The sequence below is a fragment of the Pseudophryne corroboree genome, chromosome 3 (assembly GCF_028390025.1).
Source record: "Pseudophryne corroboree isolate aPseCor3 chromosome 3, aPseCor3.hap2, whole genome shotgun sequence".
NCBI classification, from domain to species: Eukaryota; Metazoa; Chordata; class Amphibia; order Anura; family Myobatrachidae; genus Pseudophryne; species Pseudophryne corroboree.
In genome coordinates this window covers 407,487,020-407,507,539 of record NC_086446.1, presented here as the reverse complement: position 1 = coordinate 407,507,539, position 20,520 = coordinate 407,487,020, and the positions used below count along the sequence as shown (strand labels likewise).

General features: G+C 43.1%; 1 protein-coding gene across 4 annotated transcripts in view; it reads left to right on the top strand.

Annotated features, from left to right (window-relative positions):
- SAMHD1 (SAM and HD domain containing deoxynucleoside triphosphate triphosphohydrolase 1) overlaps positions 1–20,520 on the top strand; it is a 272,305-nt gene that overhangs the window by 182,646 nt on the left and 69,139 nt on the right. For 3 of the 4 annotated variants that reach the window (XM_063960181.1, XM_063960183.1, XM_063960184.1), the window contains 2 exons: positions 948–1,127; positions 12,848–12,948. In XM_063960181.1, coding sequence (XP_063816251.1) covers positions 948–1,127; positions 12,848–12,948 — 281 coding nt within the window. The remainder of the gene's footprint in view (positions 1–947; positions 1,128–12,847; positions 12,949–20,520) is intronic. The other variant, XM_063960182.1, reaches the window with a different exon arrangement.

Below are 20,520 nucleotides of genomic sequence, written 5' to 3'. Positions count from 1 at the left end.
TAGCAGCGTTGTTTTGCGAATAAGCGTATTTGGCAAAAAAGACACCCGAACTTAGAGTTACACGGGTCCTGGCGGCTCACACCAGGTATCTCGCGCTGCGTCGCGTTTTGAGGCTGGATGTATGAGAACTCATCTGTATATGCGTAAGATGTTAGTTTTTCTTCAGCATATCCTTCACGCTCTTTAAGTCAAATTGAGGGGTTAGAGGGGAGGAGCTTATATACCGTTAAAGGTTAGCTCATTAAGTGCTGACGCCTCTAGCCCTCACTGACCCATGTTAATGAAGTGTCCCCCAGATTAAGTCAGAGAAAGAGATTTAACTAGTAAGTACCAAAAATCTTGTGGTTTCACACTTTTTTGTAATTTTTATTCTATGTATGGTTCTGGTTTTTATTTAATGATAAAATAGAATATCCTAAACTACTTATGATGTCATGAATATGGTCATTTTTGTACATACTTTATTTCCTGTTTTATATCTTAATAAAGTGCTTACTATTGTATTATATATCTCTCTCCATTGCCAGGCACTGTATGGGGGGTGTGGCATAATCAGGGGCTTTGCCACCCTAACCCCCCTCCTCCCAATAAAAATAAATATATATATTTATTAGACTTAAAAAAATTTTGGGGGGTGCGAACCCGGCCCATAGTAATTACTACCCGCCCCCCAACAGCACTGTCCATTAGTCTGGGGTACCATCTCCTTTTACAAATACTTGTGGTTTGTACACTGTGCAGTGACTGCATGTCCAGAAAATAAAAGCAATGTTTACGGACCACTTACTGAAATTAGATTCTAATGTTTGGCCGCCAATCTGAGTATGGGGACAAGGACTGCAAAACACTGATTAACATTGGCTGGTTTTAAAGCTTCCCGTTACCTAAGTGGTTAAAGCTTTTATATTGAACTGTACATATTTCTTTACTTGTGTCTTTATTTTCAGCACGAAGCTGCTTCTGTGAAGATGTTTGATCACCTAATTAAATCCAATGGATTGGAAAGCATAATGAAAGAGTATGGCTTTCACTTACCTGAAGATTTAAACTTTATAAAGGAACAAATAGCTGGGCCTCTGGCTCATGAAGATCTAGAGCAGTTTAACTCGAGTCAGAGTAGTTCCTCAGTGAGTGAAACTTAATTTTATTGGAATTAATAATTTGGGATATGCGTAAGCGAAAGTCAATATTGTCAAGGTTGTTTGTTCCAGCTACCACGAGATACAGTTGTAATGGTATTGCAGATAGCATGGCTGGGGATTTCTAAGCCATTTAACCAGATACAGGTTTTCATGTTCTGCTTACGCTTGGCTAAGAGTAAAAAGAGGAGGAGTTAAATTTAATGGCAGTGGTTCCCCAATTTGTGTGCCTAGGCACCCTGGGGTGCTGCGAGATGCTTGCAGTGGTGCCTCAGGTTAGTGGTTAAGGACCAAATCAAATTATTTATGGTCTAATCAGTACTAGTGGCTGCCAATCCTAAAACGTGCATCATAAAATATGCGGTCAATCAGAAGCACAGGTAGGCACAATTTACTTAATTTAATATTTTGTTTGCAAATTGATCCAATAAAATATTTATCCTAGGGGTGCCGTGATTCAATACAGTTTGGGAACCACTGGTATTAATTAGGTCTTCTGTCTATCTTTGGCACAGGATATAAACTCTGGAAGGTTAAAAGCAAGACATAAGATATAGAGGGCACAAATTGCAAGAGCTTATTGTGTTTAAAGGTATTTTTGTTTTATTATTTTATTTATTTTGTTTTATTAAAGTCTGGGTGGTCTGGTACTGATTGTTTTTAACTTCAGAAGCTTCTTTGCATTTACCTCCAAATACTGACCTCAGGGCCGGATTCTGAAGTAACTGTGCACCTTGGTAAAAACATGTTGCACTGCATGTGGGGCACATGTCAAAAATAAAAGAATTTAGATTTGAAATGGTCATGTCCAAATTAAAATCTAAATTGCAGTGTACCAATAAACCTGTCCAGCATTTGATGCAAAAATATGTATTTGCTCCCATTGCATGGCAGCATGGTTTGTTCACGTACACGGTTACTTGCTCTTTTCTTTCTTTAGTCCTAAATTAGAATCTGTTTAACAGTATAATCACCAAAGTAAATGGTCACTGCACTCAGGGATCAATGAGATAAATACTGCTACCAGAATTGGACTGACAGTTCAATGGCTTAATGCATTTTCTTCAAGGAAATATAATGTCATATTTTGAAGGCTCTCATCAGACTTTAATGCTGTAGATAAAATAAAGCTTTATTCATCGTACGACAGTCTGTGTCAGGATTCTGTAGATGGACATGATTTTGGAGTCACTGGTATTTGTTGATGAGGAAAACAGTATGTTTGCTGCACAGTTTGTTGTACTGAGGATGGATTTAAGTACTACAGGGATACAGTATTTATCAGGTTCAGAACCGGAAATTCTGTGTGTTCCAGTATGGATTGTATGGGTCCAAGTCCTGTCTCTGTGCAGGCATTCGACTAGTTTGGTATGAGGAATAAAGCTTTATTTTATCTGCTTCATTCATGTCTGGTGAGTACATTTTAAAATATACAGTGTTTATGGAGGAGTCTACACTGATTGAAGATCCAGCCGATGTGATTTAAACAGGATTGTGCTGCAATCTTGGAAGATGGATAGATTATTTTCTACTTTATTATGGTTAGATGTTGACATACATGGAAACTCTGGTCTGTGTCCTTTCAAGTCTCTTCTGTGTGCCTCAGATAATCCGGTTTTTAGCTGGATATTAAACAGTATTTTCATATTACAGAATTAATTTAGTAAAAAAAATTGTGCATTGGATACCACTTCTTTCTTCCAAAAGCCTGAATGTCCTTTTTATTCATGCATGGTTTTGAGCCAGAGAGCTGAGCTGTTTTATATTACATCATTGGAGCAGAATGGCAGCTCTTTGTTTCCAGAGAATATAGACTTCCTGTGTAGAACAAGCTAAACTCCACAGGATATGGCTCGCTGGATCCAGCTAGTCCTTCAACAAGCTTACACTTTAGCTGATCAGCTAGTTCCTGACTTGGTTTGCACCCATTTCACTAGGTCTGTGGGGACTTCTGTGGCAGCTTGGCGTGGTGCCTCTGCGGAGCAACTCTGTCCACATGGTCCCCTGCACATTATTTCATCAGATTCTACAATTTTAACACTTCACCTCTAGCAATGCTACTTTTGGGTGTAGGGTCCTAAGCACAGCACAAGTGTGTTCCCTCCCTTGGGGTGGGGGGAGGTGAAAGCCTTGGGACATCTCATTGTTCCAGTGTCCCCCATGGAAGAAAATGGGATTCTTGGTTCTTATCTATTAAATAATTTTCTCAGAGTCAGTGGGGGACTCTGAGCGCTCTACACCCTTATGTCCCTGGCTGACTGAGGGGTTTTTTTGTACTCTGGTCAAGCTCTGGATATGTGCCTGGTCATTTCTCCTCTCCCCCTTCTCCCTGTCTATGTGCTTGTTAAGTTTTAACTGGCTGCTGTAGGCAAGGGGCAGGTATATGGAGGAGGAGCCACCTGTGCTGTTTTCAAAGTTAACAATTTGGTGCCCAGACTCCTGACTCCACTATACCCATGGTTCCATTGTTCCCCTTGGTCTTCATAAAGGGTTTAACAGGTAAGAACCAATAATACAATTCTTTATTCCTCAAAATGTATGCCTTATTTGCACCACTAAAACTTCAAGAAGCGACAATTTTATTGGTAGTGTACACTGACCACTGGGGCTTACACTGCTTGTATATCTGTGTGCAACTAAGTCACAACTCTGTGTGTAAAAAATGCTCCAATATGAGTGCGGCTATTCCTCCCACCATGTTCCGTTATGCTGAATCTGCAATTTTGTAAATGGGCTGTATCTATTCCTTTGCCACAAAAGTCACAACCGTCCACAATACATCTATAATAAATCCGCCGTACGGCCCGAAACACCTAACGCATCCAAGCGGGTCTGATTCAGAGTTGGACTTTGTGTCTGATGCAAGCAGCTGCTGTTTTCACTTTGGGCTCCCCTGTAACGGCAGCGACAAATGGAGGCGTGATGTCGCCATTAAGGGATGGACGAGACAAGGATCTCCGTCGGAGAATGAAAATTTTGTGGCCTCTGCGTAGGACTTGCGGTGAACGGCTTGCTCGAGCCCATGGGTAACGCAGCCAACGGAAGCTGGGGATGAGCCGATACTGCATCCTTGGATGCAGTTTGAATCCGTAATGCAACAGGAGGCCTCCTGCTGCATTACCATATTAGAGCTATCGCTGCTGCTCCTATGTAAGCAGCAGCGATAGCTATTCCAACCACATCTGAATCAGGCACTCTGTGCATGCGTCAGAGTCGCACACTGCATGTTTCCCAATAGTTGGTAGTCGCAGAAAGAATTTGTACGCAGATCCCTGTAATTTCAGTCGACGTTCCTGGAAGGTAACGTGGGGCGGCTAGCAAGGCATGGTGTGTCACACTGGCACCGACTCCATATTTAGATATACATTCTGCACCTTCATAATGCTGGTGCAATGTCCAACTGTGTGTTGTATTGGATTTGTGCTGCAGCCCGTGGGCGTCTCAGTAGAAAGCCCATCTTCTGCGACATAGAGATGCAGACACATTGCGTAAGAAGATGCTGGTCATGGCTGCAATAGCATACAATAAAAAGTTGAAGGGCTCAATCTCTGCGCTCAATAATGCAATGAAAAAGAATCGATATACAATACGTCCCTTTTGGGGGATTGATGCTGGTCACAATTTCTTTTTCTCCTTTCTACTGGTTTCTCTTTGGCAGTTGCTTCCAAGTCATGGGTGAGATGAACATGTGAACAAGAAGAACATATAGGGCTGGATTCCATGCAGGATTCATATGTTCCAAGCTCCCTCCAGCCCCTATCGCGCTCGCCAGCGGTATTCTAATGTTACTGCCAATGGGCACGTGAACTTCATTTCAGCTCGCTACCCCGGGTGGTAGCGAGCTGAAATGCATGTAAAGAGACCCGTTTCGGCATCCCAAGGGTGAGCAGGGAAGCTGGGGAGCACCAGCCTGGTGCTCCCTGGCTTCCCTGCTCACCCTTGGGGCACTATTTATCCTGTCCTGTCACTCCCATCCCACCAGTACATGCAGACACCTTGCTCCAGGGCTGTAGGAGGTTTTTTATAAAGTTCACCTAAGAACGAACCACGTTTTGAAACGACAAAAAGATCAGCATCTGCGGGTGAAGACTGAGCATGACGCTAGCATTGACGTAAACATACGGCGTGTGTCAGGAGAATACCGAAAGGAATATAGTCTTGGCAAGGAAAGAAACTGTAATAAGGGAAGTAATATTTTTTTACTGTGTACACACACACATTGGTGTGTTAAATTTTCCACTCCTCTTTTTCCAGTCACAGCGCACCTATTTTCTCATTTACCTGTATTCCAAAAATAGTACAAACAGCAGGGACAGGCCAATAGCACAAAAAAAATGACAAAATGCCCAAAATAGACAAAAGTATGAATTACATAAAACAAAAATTATCCAAAAAATGAGTTATAGCATACCTTGGAAATAAAAATAGAAGAAATTGTCTGTTCACACTCCACTGCACCCGTAGCTTAGAAATGGTCTTCTTCATTTTGCACTGAAATAAGACACCAACTGAGCAAGCAAATGACTCCAAAGTCTATGTAGAGTCCGAGGTCTGACGTCAAAGAGGGGTGTGCCGAGATTGCAGAAGTTGACATTTTTGCTCTTCTATAACCGCCAAGTGTCTCATCCTAAGCAATTGTGCCTTTGACCTATTGGACTGTATACCCTCTGAAAGCTGTAACAGCCACTTTTCTCTAACGTCCTAAGTGGATGCTGGGGACTCCGTAAGGACCATGGGGAATAGCGGCTCCGCAGGAGACTGGGCACATCTAAAGAAAGCTTTAGGACTATCTGGTGTGCACTGGCTCCTCCCCCCATGACCCTCCTCCAAGCCTCTGTTAGATCTCTGTGCCCGAACGAGAAGGGTGCACACTAGGGGCTCTCCTGAGCTTCTTAGTGAAAGTTTTAGTTTAGGTTTTTTATTTTCAGTGAGACCTGCTGGCAACAGGCTCACTGCATCGAGGGACTAAGGGGAGAAGAAGCGAACTCACCTGCGTGCAGAGTGGATTGGGCTTCTTAGGCTACTGGACATTAGCTCCAGAGGGACGATCACAGGCCCAGCTTGGATGGGTCCCAGAGCCGCGCCGCCGGCCCCTTACAGAGCCAGAAGGCAGAAGAGGTCCGGAAAATCGGCGGCAGAAGACGTCCTGTCTTCAACAAGGTAGCGCACAGCACTGCAGCTGTGCGCCATTGCTCTCAGCACACTTCACACTCCGGTCACTGAGGGTGCAGGGCGCTGGGGGGGGCGCCCTGAGACGCAATAATAAACACCTTGGATGGCAAAAAAATGCATCACATATAGCTCCTGGGCTATATGGATGCATTTAACCCCTGCCAAAATACATAAAAAAACGGGAGATAGGCTCCGCCCCCTTATCGGCGGCCTTATCTCCTCAGCACACTGGCGCCATTTTCCCTCACAGCTCCGTTGGAGGGAAGCTCCCTGGCTCTCCCCTGCAGTCACTACACTACAGAAAGGGTTAAAAAAGAGAGGGGGGCACAAATTAGGCGCAGTATTAACTATACAGCAGCTATAAGGGGAAAAACACTTATATAAGGTTATCCCTGTATATATATATATAGCGCTCTGGTGTCCTCTATCAGAGCATTCCCTGTGTGTGTGCTGTATGTCGGTACTTTTGTGTCGACATGTATGAGGAGAAAAATGATGTGGAGACGGAGCAGATTGCCTGTAATAGTGATGTCACCCCCTAGGGGGTCGACACCTGAGTGGATGAACTGTTGGAAGAAATTACGTGACAGTGTCAGCTCTGTATAAAAGACAGTGGTTGACATGAGACAGCCGGCTACTCAGCTTGTGCCTGTCCAGACGTCTCATAGGCCGTCAGGGGCTCTAAAGCGCCCGTTACCTCAGATGGCAGATATAGACGCCGACACGGATACTGACTCCAGTGTCGACGGTGAAGAGACAAATGTGACTTCCAGTAGGGCCACACGTTACATGATTGAGGCAATGAAAAATGTTTTACACATTTCTGATAATACGAGTACCACCAAAAAGGGGTATTATGTTCGGTGAGGAAAAACTACCTGTAGTTTTCCTGAATCTGAGAAATTAAATGAGGTGTGTGTGATGATGCGTGGGTTTCCCCCGATAACAACTGATAATTTCTAAAATGTTATTGTCATTATATCCTTTCCCGCCAGAGGTTAGGGTGCGTTGGGAAACACCCCCTAGGGTGGATAAAGCGCTCACACGCTTGTAAGGGCTCTATCCTCTCCTGAGATGGCCGCCCTTAAGGATCCTGCTGATAGAAAGCAGGAGGGTATCCTAAAATGTAGTTACACACATACTGGTGTTATACTGCGACCAGCAATCGCCTCAGCCTGGATGTGCAGTGCTGGGTTGGCGTGGTCGGATTCCCTGACTGAAAATATTGATACCCTAGATAGGGACAGTATATTTTTGCCTATAGAGCATTTGAAAGATGCATTTCTATATATGCGTGATGCACAGCGGAATATTTGCCGACTGGCATCAAGTCTAAGTGCGTTGTCCATTTCTACCAGTAGAGGGTTATGGACACGTCAGTGGTCAGGTGATGCGTATTCCAAACGGCATTTGGAAGTATTGCCTTATTAAGGAGGAGTTATTTGGGGTCGGTCTTTCAGACCTGGTGGCCACGGCAACAGCTGGGAAATCCACGTTTGTACCCCAGGTCGCCTCTCAACATGAGAAGACGCCATATTATCAGGCGCAGTCTTTTCGTGGATAAGCGGGCAAAAGGGTTCCTCATTTCTGCCCCGTGACAGACTGAGAGGAAAAAGGCTGCAGAAATCAGCCAGTTCCCAGGAACAGAAACCCTCTCCCGCCTCTGCCAAGCCCTCAGTATACGCTGGGGCTTTACAAGCAGAATCAGGCACGGTGGGGGGCCCGTCTCAATGAATTTCAGCGCGCAGTGGGCTCACTCGCAAGTAGACCCCTGGATCCTTTAGGTGATAACTCAGGGGTACAAATTAGAATTCGAGACGTCTCCCCCTCGCCGTTTCCTAAAGTCGGCTTTACCGATGTCTCCTTCTGACAGGGAGACAGTTTTGGAAGCCATTCACAAGCTGTATTCCCAGCAGGTGATAATCAAGATACCCCTCCTGCAACAGGGAACGGGTATTATTCCACACTGTTGTGGTACCGAAGCCGGACGGCTCGGTGAGACCGATTCTAAATCTAAAATCTTTGAACACTTACATACAGAGGTTCAAATTCAAGGTTGAGTCACTCAGAGCAGTGATTGCGAACCTGGAAGAAGGGGACTACATGATGTCTCGGGACATCAAGGATGCTTACCTTCATGTCAAAATTTACCCTTCTCACCAAGGGTACCTCAGGTTTATGGTACAGAACTGTCACTATCAGTTCAGACGCTGCCGTATGGATGGTCCACGGCACCCCGGGTCTTTACCAGGGTAATGGCCGAAATGATGATATTCCTTCAAAGGAAGGGAATTTTAGTTATCCCTTACTTGGACAATTCCCTGATAAGGGTAAGATCCAGGGAACAGTTGGAGGTCGGTGTAGCACTATCTCAGGTAGTGTTGCTGCAGCACGGTTGGATTCTCAATATTCCAAAATCGCAGCTGGTTCAGACGACTTGTTTTCTGTTCCTAGGGATGATCCTGGACACAGTCCAGAAAAAGGTGTTTCTCCCGGAGGAGAAAGCCAGGGAGTTATCCGAGCTAGTCAGGAACCTCCTAAAACCGAGCCAAGTCTCAGTGCATCAATGCACAAGGGTTCTGGGTAAAATGGTGGCTTCCTACGAAGCAATCCCATTCGGCAGATTCCACGCAAGAACTTTCCAGTGGGACCTGCTGGACAAATGTCCGGGTCGCATTTTCAGATGCATCAGCGGATAACCCCGTCACCAAGGACAAGGGGTCCCTCCTGTGGTGGTTGCAGAGTGCTCATCTTCTAGAGGGCCGCAGATTCGGCATTCAGGACTGGGTCCTGGTAACCACGGATGCCAGCCTGCGAGGCTGGGGAGCAGTCACACAGGGAAGGAATATCCAGGACTTATGGTCAAGCCTGGAGACATCACTTCACATAAATATCCTGAAGCTAAGGGCCATTTACAATGCTCTAAGCTTAGCAAGACCTCTGCTTCAAGGTCAGCCGGTGTTGATCCAGTCGGACAACATCACGGCAGTCACCCACGTAAACAGGGTGGCACAAGAAGCAGGAGGGCAATGGCAGAAGCTGCAAGGATTCTTCGCTGGGCGGAAAATCATGTGATAGCACTGTCAGCAGTATTCATTCTGGGAGTGGACAACTGGGAAGCAGACTTCCTCAGCACGACCTCCACCCGGGAGAGTGGGGACTTCACCCAGAAGTCTTCCACATGATTATAAACCGTTGGGAAAAACTCGACAGGTATTGCGCCAGGTCCAGGGACCCTCAGGCAATAGCTGTAGACGCTCTGGTAACACCGTGGGTGTACCAGTCAGGGTATGTGTTCCCTCCTCTGCCTCTCATACCCAAGGTACTGAGATTGATAAGATGGAGAGGAGTAAGCACTATATTCGTGGCTCCGGATTGGCCAAGAAGGACTTGGTAACCGGAATTTCAAGAGATGCCCACGGAGGATCCGTGGCCTCTACCTCTAAGAAGGGACCTGCTCCAGCAAGGACCCTGTCTGTTCCAAGACTTACCGCGGCTGCGTTTGATGGCATGGCGGTTGAACGCCGGATCCTGAAGGAAAAAAGGCATTCCGGATGAAGTCATCCCTATCCTGATCAAAGCCAGGAAGGATGTAACCGCAAAAACATTATCACCGCAGTTGGCGAAAATATGTTGCGTGGTGCGAGACCAGTAAGGCCCGACGGTGGAAATTCAACTGGGTCGATTCCTACATTTCCTGCAAACAGGAGTGTCTATGGGCCTGAAATTGGGGTCCATTAAGGTTCAAATTTCGGCCCTGTCAATTTTCTTCCAAAAAGAACTAGCTTCAGTCCCTGAAGTTCAGACGTTTGTAAAAGGGGTACTGCATATACAGCCTCCTTTTGTGCCTCCAGTGGCACTTTGGGATCTCAATGTAGTTTTGGGTTCCAAAAGTCACATTGGTTTGAACCACTTAAATCTGTGGAGTTAAAATATCTCACATGGAAAGTGGTCATGCTGTTGGCCCTGGCCTGGGCCAGGCGCGTGTCAGAATTGGCGGCTTTATCCTGAAATAGCCCTTATCTGATGTTCCATTCGGACAGGGCGGAATTGAGGACTCGTCCTCAGTTTCTCCCTAAGGTGGTTTCAGCGTTTCACCTGAACCAACCTATTTGTGGTGCCTGCGGCTACTAGGGACTTGGAGGACTCCAAGTTGCTAGACGTTGTCAGGGCCCTGAAAATATATGTTTCCAGGAGGGTTGGAGTCAGGAAATCTGACTCGCTGTTTATCCTGTATGCACCCAACAAGCTGGGTGCTCCTGCTTCTAAGCAGACTATTGCTCGTTGGATTTGTAGTACAATTCAGCTTGCACATTCTGTGGCAGGCCTGCCACAGCCAAAAATCTGTAAATGCCCACTCCACAAGGAAGGTGGGCTCATCTTGGGCGGCTGCCCGAGGGGTCTCGGCTTTACAACTTTGCCGAGCAGCTACTTGGTCAGGAGCAAATACGTTTGTAAAATTCTACAAAATTGATATCCTGGCTGAGGAGGACCTGGAGTTCTCTCATTTGGTGCTGCAGAGTCATCCGCACTCTCCCGCCCGTTTGGGAGCTTTGGTATAATCCCCATGGTCCTTACGGAGTCCCCAGCATCCACTTAGGACGTTAGAGAAAATAAGAATTTACTTACCGATAATTCTATTTCTCATAGTCCGTAGTGGATGCTGGGCGCCCATCCCAAGTGCGGATTGTCTGCAATACTTGTACATAGTTATTGTTACAAAAATCGGGTTATTATTGTTGTGAGCCATCTTTCAGAGGCTCCTCTGTTATCATGCTGTTAACTGGGTTCAGATCACAGGTTATACGGTGTGATTGGTGTGGCTGGTATGAGTCTTACCCGGGATTCAAAATCCTTCCTTATTGTGTACGCTCGTCCGGGCACAGTATCCTAACTGAGGCTTGGAGGAGGGTCATGGGGGGAGGAGCCAGTGCACACCAGATAGTCCTAAAGCTTTCTTTAGATGTGCCCAGTCTCCTGCGGAGCCGCTATTCCCCATGGTCCTTACGGAGTCCCCAGCATCCACTACGGACTATGAGAAATAGAATTATCGGTAAGTAAATTCTTATTTTTAACCACCTTAACTAACCATGTGGAGGAGATAATAGGTTTAAAAAGTGTGGATGGCCAGTTAGCGGTTCCATAATACAAACTTGTGACACTGAGAAAACCGCTGACATCAACAGGGAGACAGAGAAACGCGTATGTTTGGGAGAGGACACTAATTTGGAGATTGCAGGATTTATCTGTGTATCATACCATCTTGGAGCTGGCCACCTCATTGATCCATTAGCCAACCCCAGTGCTAAGGGGAGAAAAATACATTGCCTACCAGCGTGGAATCCCAGGAGAAAAAAATCACTGGCTGACCTAGCTACTGGGAGAGGTATTGTATTGGCTTCAATGTTTGGTGCATTACAATAGTGGATGGATTTATCACTGTCTCCATATTGCTGGAAATGATCTCCGTACGAGCTGCTTTGCATGAATATATAAAGCTCTAATCATCTATTGCCTTGGAAGTATTAACATGCTAGCTTGCATGCAATGCTTTACTAACTTGCATACTAATCCGTTTCAAACAAGGATTTTAGCTATTAAATACTCTGATTTGAGGCCTCACTGGGACTGAGATTGATTATTCTTATTGGAGGCATAAGAATGAAATTAAAAGAAACCATTTATGCAGATGTTTTAATTGTTATAGTGTGAGATACAGTGATTGTGATTTTGGATAAGGGATACTCAACCTGTATTACTTTATTATTATTATTATTATTATTATTATTGTTGTTGTTGTTGTTGTTGTTGTTTTGTTTTTGTTTTTTTTATGTGTGACGTGCTAATTTATGATACTGGCCAGTGTCTATGTATTGTATATGTTTTAATTTTTTAACATAGTAAAAAATACCTATATCAAAGTTGGAAGCGCAGTCTCATTAGTTTTTTATTTGCTGTTTGTTTTTTGGGGAGATTTTGGGATAAGATCCCCATGGCTAGCTGCTCTGACCTTGATGACTGATGGCGACAGGTGTATATATTAATTAAACTTTTGGATCAATTGCGTATTTGCATCTTTGTACTTAACACAAAATAACCATGAAAATAAGAATATCCAGGATGGCCAATATTTTCATTTATTCAGTTGAAGAGTTAGGGATGGTTGCTTATACGCTGTGTGCTAGGGGGTATTCCAAGCATGAGATGCAAGAGAATAAATGGGAAAAAACTTAATTCTATTGCACTAAACATCACTTTGTATACTGGAGGTGTGTTTGGTATAGAGAGGGAGGGACTACAAATATATTAATTATTGTGTAGTGCTTGCTTTCCTGAATACACACTTATTACGCCAAATTCTCCACTGTCCCCAATAGGATGAAAGTAAAATAACCTTTAATAAGCCATTTGCCAGATTTGTATATATTTGTAGTGTTTTCCAATTTTGTGTTGGTGATCTGTTATTTTTGTTCCCTGTCTGTACGGTCATAAATAATGGCGGTTATGTAAGTAACTAAAATCTTTTCACCTTGTAGTGGCCCTATGTTGGGCGTCAAGAAGAGAAATGCTTCCTTTATGAGATCGTAGCCAACAAACGAAATGGCATTGATGTGGATAAATGGGACTACTTTGCCAGGTACCTATGGTCTTGCAATAACTGTTCTATCTTAGAGAGATCTAAAGATAAAAAAAATATATATCCATTTTAAATTATTTCAAAAGCCTGCGTAGGTTTAATTTATTAAATCACAACAAATATTTATTCCTTACTAAATCTACTATTTCCAACATCAGATATGAAAGATAGAGAGTGGTCCACAAGTGCTGTTGGAGATTAGTTCCTGAAGTGTGCGTCTCAACTCTATCCCGAATGTCCTATATTCTCAACCACATTTAGACAGAAGGTATCCGCGAACAAGGCACTATTTATCAATTCACTTTCTGGGAGCCTTGGACTCGCCTAGCAGCAATAAAATGCATTCATCAGAAGATATCTTTGGTTTTCATACATTCACCACATCAGAGTACACAATTTCCCATTTAATAAACACTCACTAGTAGAACGGACCCTATGTTCCTCAAAAGGTATCTTTAAACCCACTTATTTCCAACTGGTGTGTCCTCCAGAAGCTGCAATACCAAGCAGAAGTTCTTCACACAGGTATTTATTCACAAAAGCAGGTCACATCTAATAATCCATAAAAAGATCAATTAAAAACAATTAAAAAACAAGGATTGGCTTGTTCCACTCTACTCCACAAGGTACCAGAAACACATTCCTCTCACCATATTATCCTGGGGGAAAAATGGGAGATAGAAAAGTTTTGGTTAGTTGGCTATATTACCAAATGGTCAGCAAAAGTGGACATCCGAATCCAAACATTACTCAATCCGCAACGCGTTTCGGAAAACTGTTTCCTTCCTCAGGGGTGTAGAGTGCACATGCCAAAATAACTATTTATACCCTATGGTGTGAACATGTGATCTTGCACCAATCACAAACCTAACCCCCTAAAAAGTTAATTTAGAATAGACATAGTTGCTTTAAAAACACACTATACATTGACCTTCACAATTCTGCTCCCTTGTATATTATTTTAAATCTATATTTTCATAATTGACTTCATAAACATATATAAAATCTCATAATTGGGATATACACAAATTCTTGACCGAATCATCTACATTTCCAATATTTCACTATATGTAATCCATTCCACATTTTGATATTAATTTCCTCCAATCAACAGGGACTTCCCATAAGTCTTTGCACAATCCCCATATTGTAATTGGTCCAAATAGGCGCCAACCCCGATATATACATAATTATCCAGTGTTCGTGTCTCTCCATATTGAATTAAACATCCTTATTGGGGGATCCATATCAGCGCCGCAAGACTTCCGGTTGTTGAACAGCATACCGGAAGTGAAGAGGGAGATTGTGAAACGCAGGTGCCGCTGTTTCAACTCCCTGACCGCGTCTCCTCACTTCCGGTTGTTAGCCCGCAGCAGGAGATCGTGGAGCGCACATACAGCCGCTTCCGCTCCCTGACGGCATCTCCTCACTTCCGGTGATTCACCCGCAATGCAGAAGTGAGTGATCAGTCTTGATAAGCGGATATTGACTTTACATTTTCAAAGGGACTGGAACTCCATTTCCTTATATTGAACCGCAAACAGGAAATGTCCAATCCGACAGGTGGAACGCAAGCCTCAATAAAGTGCTCCATTTCATTTGTCATCTGACCCACATAAAAGTAATAAATATATAGGATTAGTCGTGCTGTTATACATAAAGGAAAAGTATCAGATAAACAGACATATTAATAACCAATGCAAATCAACATTATGCTTATCTTCTCTATAGAAACCATGTAGTTTCAAACTCAACGTTAAGTCCTCTAGGAACACTGGTCATTAGCTCATAAATAGTTTGCATTTCTGTTTTAGCCAATATCTCATCTTTGTTTTGTCGCCAACTAGATTTTACTGTTTTAATTCCGCAAATACTAACTAAACTGATATTACACTGATGCTGATTTTTAAAGTGTAGTGATACATTGTGGGATTCCAACCCTTTTTTCACGTTGCGTACATGCTCTGCTAAACGAGTTTTTAACATACGAGTAGTTTTTCCTACATATTGGGTTTTACATGAACAGTCCAATACATAAATACAATATTTTCAATGACATGTTATGAAATCCCTGATCTCAAGTTTTATTTTTCTGACATGATCTATACTCAGTGATTTTATTTACATCGCTTTTACATGTCTGGCACATCAAACAAGTGCCGCACCTATAAAAGTCTTTAGAGTGATTTGTTACTAAGGCTTTCGGAACAGTAGTGACACTTTTTACTATATTATCCTGTAAATAAATCTTGGAGTATTCGTAATAAAAGGTTTTAGTAGGGGATCCTTTTCTAAAATTCCCCGGTGCTTTTTAACAATTCGTTCCATCTGTTTATGTTGGCTGTATAGTTTGTGATAAATGGTACCTTCTTTTTAAACTCATCCCTACCATATTTCTGCTCCTTGTTATTTACTACTGCATTCACTCTATCCAGTTTAAACCCCCTATCTCTTGCTTTTATAATGTCATCCTCCTAATAACCTTTTGTTAAGAACTGATTACTGAGGGTTTGAGCCTGATTTTCGTGCTCTTTTAAATCAGTACAGTTCCTCCGTATTCGTTTAAACTGGCTGATTGGTATACTTCTTAACCAATTAATATGATGACTACTGGAAAAATTTAATAAGTTACAATCCATAGGTTTTGTAAAATTTCTTGTTTTTTATCATATCATCCACGTATATATCCAAATCTAAATAATTCACATGTTTAGTACTGCTATTGAATGTTAAATTAATATTTACATTATTATTATTATTATTATTATTATTATTATTATTATTATTATTACAGGTTGAGTATCCCATATCCAAATATTCCGAAATACGGAATATTCCGAAATACTGGACTTTTTTGAGTGAGAGTAAGATAGTGAAACCTTTGTTTTCTGATGGCTCAATGTACACAAACTTTGTTTAATACCCAAAGTTATTAAAAATATTGTATTAAATGACCTTCAGGCTGTGTGTATAAGGTGTATATGAAACGTAAATGATTTGTGTGAATGTAGACACACTTTGTTTAAGGCACAAAGTTATAAAAAATATTAGCTAAAATTACCTTCAGGCTGTGTGTATAAGGTGTATATGTAACATAAATGCATTCTATGCTTAGATTTAGGTCCCATCACCAGGATAACTCATTATGGTATGCAATTATTCCAAAATACGGAAAAATCCGATATCCAAAATACCTCTGGTCCCAAGCATTTTGGATAAGGGATACTCAACCTGTATTATTATTATTATTATTATTAAAGTGAGTGCAGAGAACATCCAGTGATTGGCGATCTGCTTGCCAAATAAAAATAAGTGCGTAATTTTTGGATTCGGATGTCCTCTTCTGCTGACCATTTGGTAATATAGCCAACTAACCAAAACTTTTCTGTCTCCCATTTTTTCCCCGGGATGATATGGTGAGAGGAATGTGTTTCTGGTACCTTGTGGAGTAGAGTGGAACAAGCCAATCCTTGTTTTTTATTGTTTTTAATTGATCTTTTTATGGATTGTTGGATGTGACCTGCTTTTGCGAATAAATACCTGTGTGAAGAACTTCTGCTTGGTATTGCAGCTTCTGGAGGACACACCAGTTGGAAATAAGTGGGTTTAAAGATACCTTTTGAGGAAAATAGGGTCCATTCTACTAGTGAGTGTCTATTAAATGGGGAATTGTGTACTCTGATGTGGTGAATGAATGAAAACCAGAGATACCTTTTGATGAACGCATTTTATTACTGCTAGGCGAGGCCAAGGCTCCCAGAAAGTGAATTGATGTATAGTGCCTTGTTCTCTGATACCTGATCAAGTTTTCCTGCTCTCTCAATGTGGTAGAGAATATAGGACATTTGGGATAGAGTCGAGAAGCACACTTCAGGAACTAATCTTCAACAGAGCTTGTGGACCGCTCTCTATCTTTCATATCAATGTACTATTGCGGATTGGTGTTCCCGTGAGTCGGTTCTGTGCAGCAGTTGGGAAGCGCAAAATACTCCCACCTATACATTTTTTTTACTTCAGACATCAGACCACTTGTGTCCGTGTCGCTTCAAAATAACTGGAGTTGGTATTATGTGTCCTTACTATGGGTCATGTTTCTATGCATTAGCGATTTTCTAGACTACGAAAATTGCTAATGTTAGCAAGTGAGGCTGCTGCCCAGGAATAATAGCCATCGCAGACTCATTCACAGTTGTGTACACATTCGTGACTTACACGCAGATACAAGGTACATCGGGTCTATGGGTTGATCTGTGGCTACACAGACTGAACACCGCAGTATTGGCACAGGCGCCATGTTTGAGCATGTACAAGTTTTGCAGCTGGAGAAAGACACTCCCCCCCCCCCCCCCCCCCTCCCCCTCCCCCCCAAAAAAAAGGCCATGACGCGCCTGCTCTTTGCCAACCACTCCTAGTTGACTCCTCCAAGCGGTCACTTCCTATCAATGTAATCCTCATTGTGAGCGAGATCAGCACATGTGCTGTCTGACAATAATCGCTCTGTTGCTTGATAATCGGTCATGGAGTACAAGCATGAATTAGGCCCAATATTGTCCTATTTGATTTCTCATTTTCTTTATCATCCACTAGGGGTCACTGGAGTACTCTTGGGATATGGACGGGCGTAGCCGAACAAAGGCACTGAATATTCAAATTTAGGACTCTCCCCCCCCTCCATATCCCCAAGTACCTCAGTGTACTTTGCCAGTGTTTTTTTCGGTGCTCACAGATGAACATCGGCTTGTGGCAATGGCCACTTTTCAGAAGATTTTTATTTTTATTTTATTTTTAATTTTTACACTTCCCGTCCCAGTTTCTGGAAAAACTTGGGTCCGGGATGGTGCCGCTGCAGGGCAGCGTATGGCGTGTCGGTCCTCACAAAGAGCACCCTCACAGCCACAGGCGCTACAAGGCAGCGCATGGCGTGTCGGTCCTCACAAAGAGCACCCTCACAGCCACAGGCAGCCACTGTCTCCTGCAAACTGAACGGAGCTTACAGGAAGAAGCTCAGTCACAGCCAGGATGAGACAAAGAGCTGGAAGAAACTACATCTGCAAGGAGCTTACAACAGAAGCCCCGTCACAGATGAGAAGCTGGAGGCTGCAACGAAGCTTACACAGAGAAGCTCGTCACAGCCAGGATGAAAACGGCACAAGGTAGGGGTGTCAGGGCGGTCAGCTCACGCTGCCGCCCTGCTGTGTGTGAATGTGTTAAGTACCCGCCACTAAGTGCCGCTGAAGGTCCTGCTAAACTATGCGCAGAGCGGCCGCACGTCACTCAGACGCCGGCCGCTCTCACTGTGCTGATGCCCGGCACCACTACAGAGGGGGGCCGCCGCAGAGAGACTCCGTGTGCTGAACAGAGCGGCCGCACGTCACTCAGACGCCGGCCGCTCTCACTGCGCTAATGCCCGGCACCATTACACGCACGGAGACTGCCGAGACTTTCCTGTATGTTAAAGAGCGGCCGCACGTCACTCACGGACGCCGGCCGCTCTTTCAATGACACGCTGCTGATGCCGGACACAGGAGACTGTGTACTACGCCGCCCGCTTGTCCGGATGGCTCCCCGGCGATATATACAGCGCTCTTTTGCTATCGATCTCCTGCTCTCCCTGCACCTCGAACCCCGTACGCTGCAGGTAACATGGGGAGACGAGGGGGGGGAGGGGGAGTAATGCCCATAGCAGCAGCAAAGGCTGCATGGGTTAAAAATAAGCAGCGCAGCGTTTTAAACAGAATCAGGGGCTATATTATCAGTATAAGACTGTAGATATAAGATCAGTGGGAACTGTGATTATATGTTCAGCACATTTTATATATCTAATATATAATGAAGCTTGTTGCTGCCAGACTGTGTCTAATATCAGTATGAACTGTTATATGTTAAGCATTTTATATATATAATATATATATGAGGCTTTGGTTGGCAATAGGCTATCAGTGGCATAATCTATTGCAGGTTTAACCATGTTTTCTGTTATTTTCTGTTAACACTGCAAGAAAATACATGTATTTTACTGTATCCTACACTGTATAATCTGTATAATAGGCTATTAAGTCTATATTAAAAATGCAGCAGGTAACCTGTACTGTGATTTTATGTGAAAACATGACGCCTTTTTTAATCATTGCTGTTTTTCCAGTTATAATTCCAGAACATTCCGGCAATACACCTCTACTCCACAAGGTGGCGCAGGGGTGTTAGTGGGAATTTTTCGTTTAGGATAATTCTAGAACATTCCTGCTCTACATCTTTAAGCCACCAGAAGGCGCAGGGGTGTTAGTAGGAATTTGGTTCGGGTTTCATGCCTATGTGAACTGCTTTTCACATAAGGAACACTTTAGTTTCCTAATAAATATGCTGTTCAGCAATAACATATATATATAGATATATATGCCATATAATAACTTTATTAAGTCGTGCAAGTGTCTGTCTGTTGCCTATTAAGATGTCTGTCTACATAGCGAATAAGGCTCTAGTGCAGACTAAAAATGTTAACATTGGCAATCCAAATTAAAACAGCGGTAATCGGAGTCTCGGAATAACTCCGCCAGCGCTAACAAAAGACAATCTTTCCAAAGGGACAATTTACCTTTGGGTACCAGAGTGTTTATTTCACTGGTCTTATATTTAATGCACGATTCTATGTCAAATCTCACACCGATAACTACCAGTGAGAAGGGTACATTAGTCCAGCACTCAGATAGTGCGGGGTTTTGGACAACCATACATAATCGTTTCCAAAATTACGCGATCCGCCATTGGTATATGCGTTTCTGTCAAACATGATAAAAACCCCAGATACATTTGGGTCACTAGATTCTATGTATGAAACCAGGTCGATCACGGTTAAACAAGCTGCAGAGTATATCTGTAAAGCTTCTGCTAACGCCGGTTATTTTCATTGTCGTTAGTTAAGCGCGACAAGGCCAGAGCTTGTTTGCTCCTAAGTTTGATATACTTGTAACGGCATTTTATCCCTTTTAGGATATTCTGACATTAGCGCATACAGTATACTTGTAACGGCGTTTTATTCCTGTATAAGAAACAGTCACGCCTTGTAACGACAGGACGTTACAGTCAACAAACCAGTGGTTTGATGTCCTCTTTTACAATTGTGGAAGTGCGTCTTTTCATGTTACATTTGCGAGGTTTCATGACTTAAACTCATATATGTCTCAGCTATTTACAGCTTGGAGTACAAAACTGCTTCTGTCAAACGGTTTGGCAGGTTGTCATTTAATCTTTGCTGGGTTATAAACCAGGCAATAGTACACCAACAGAGTCAAGTTACTTATTTCCCTCTGTTTGAGCAAAATCAAACAGCTCTGTTGCAATATCAATCAGCAAGTCATTTACTACAGTTAGAAAATGGATTTTCTGCAGTTAGTTTGGCTTATTGGAGCCACAAAATTGTATAATTGCATTTGATTTTCACAATGCCTATTTACCAGTCCGGTTTCTTCATCACAGGTTCTAGCGTTTGCAAATCGCCACAACCATTACCCATTTCGTTTCTACCGTTGCTTATCGCTTCCGGTATTTACCAAAGTGATGTTGCAATGATAGCTC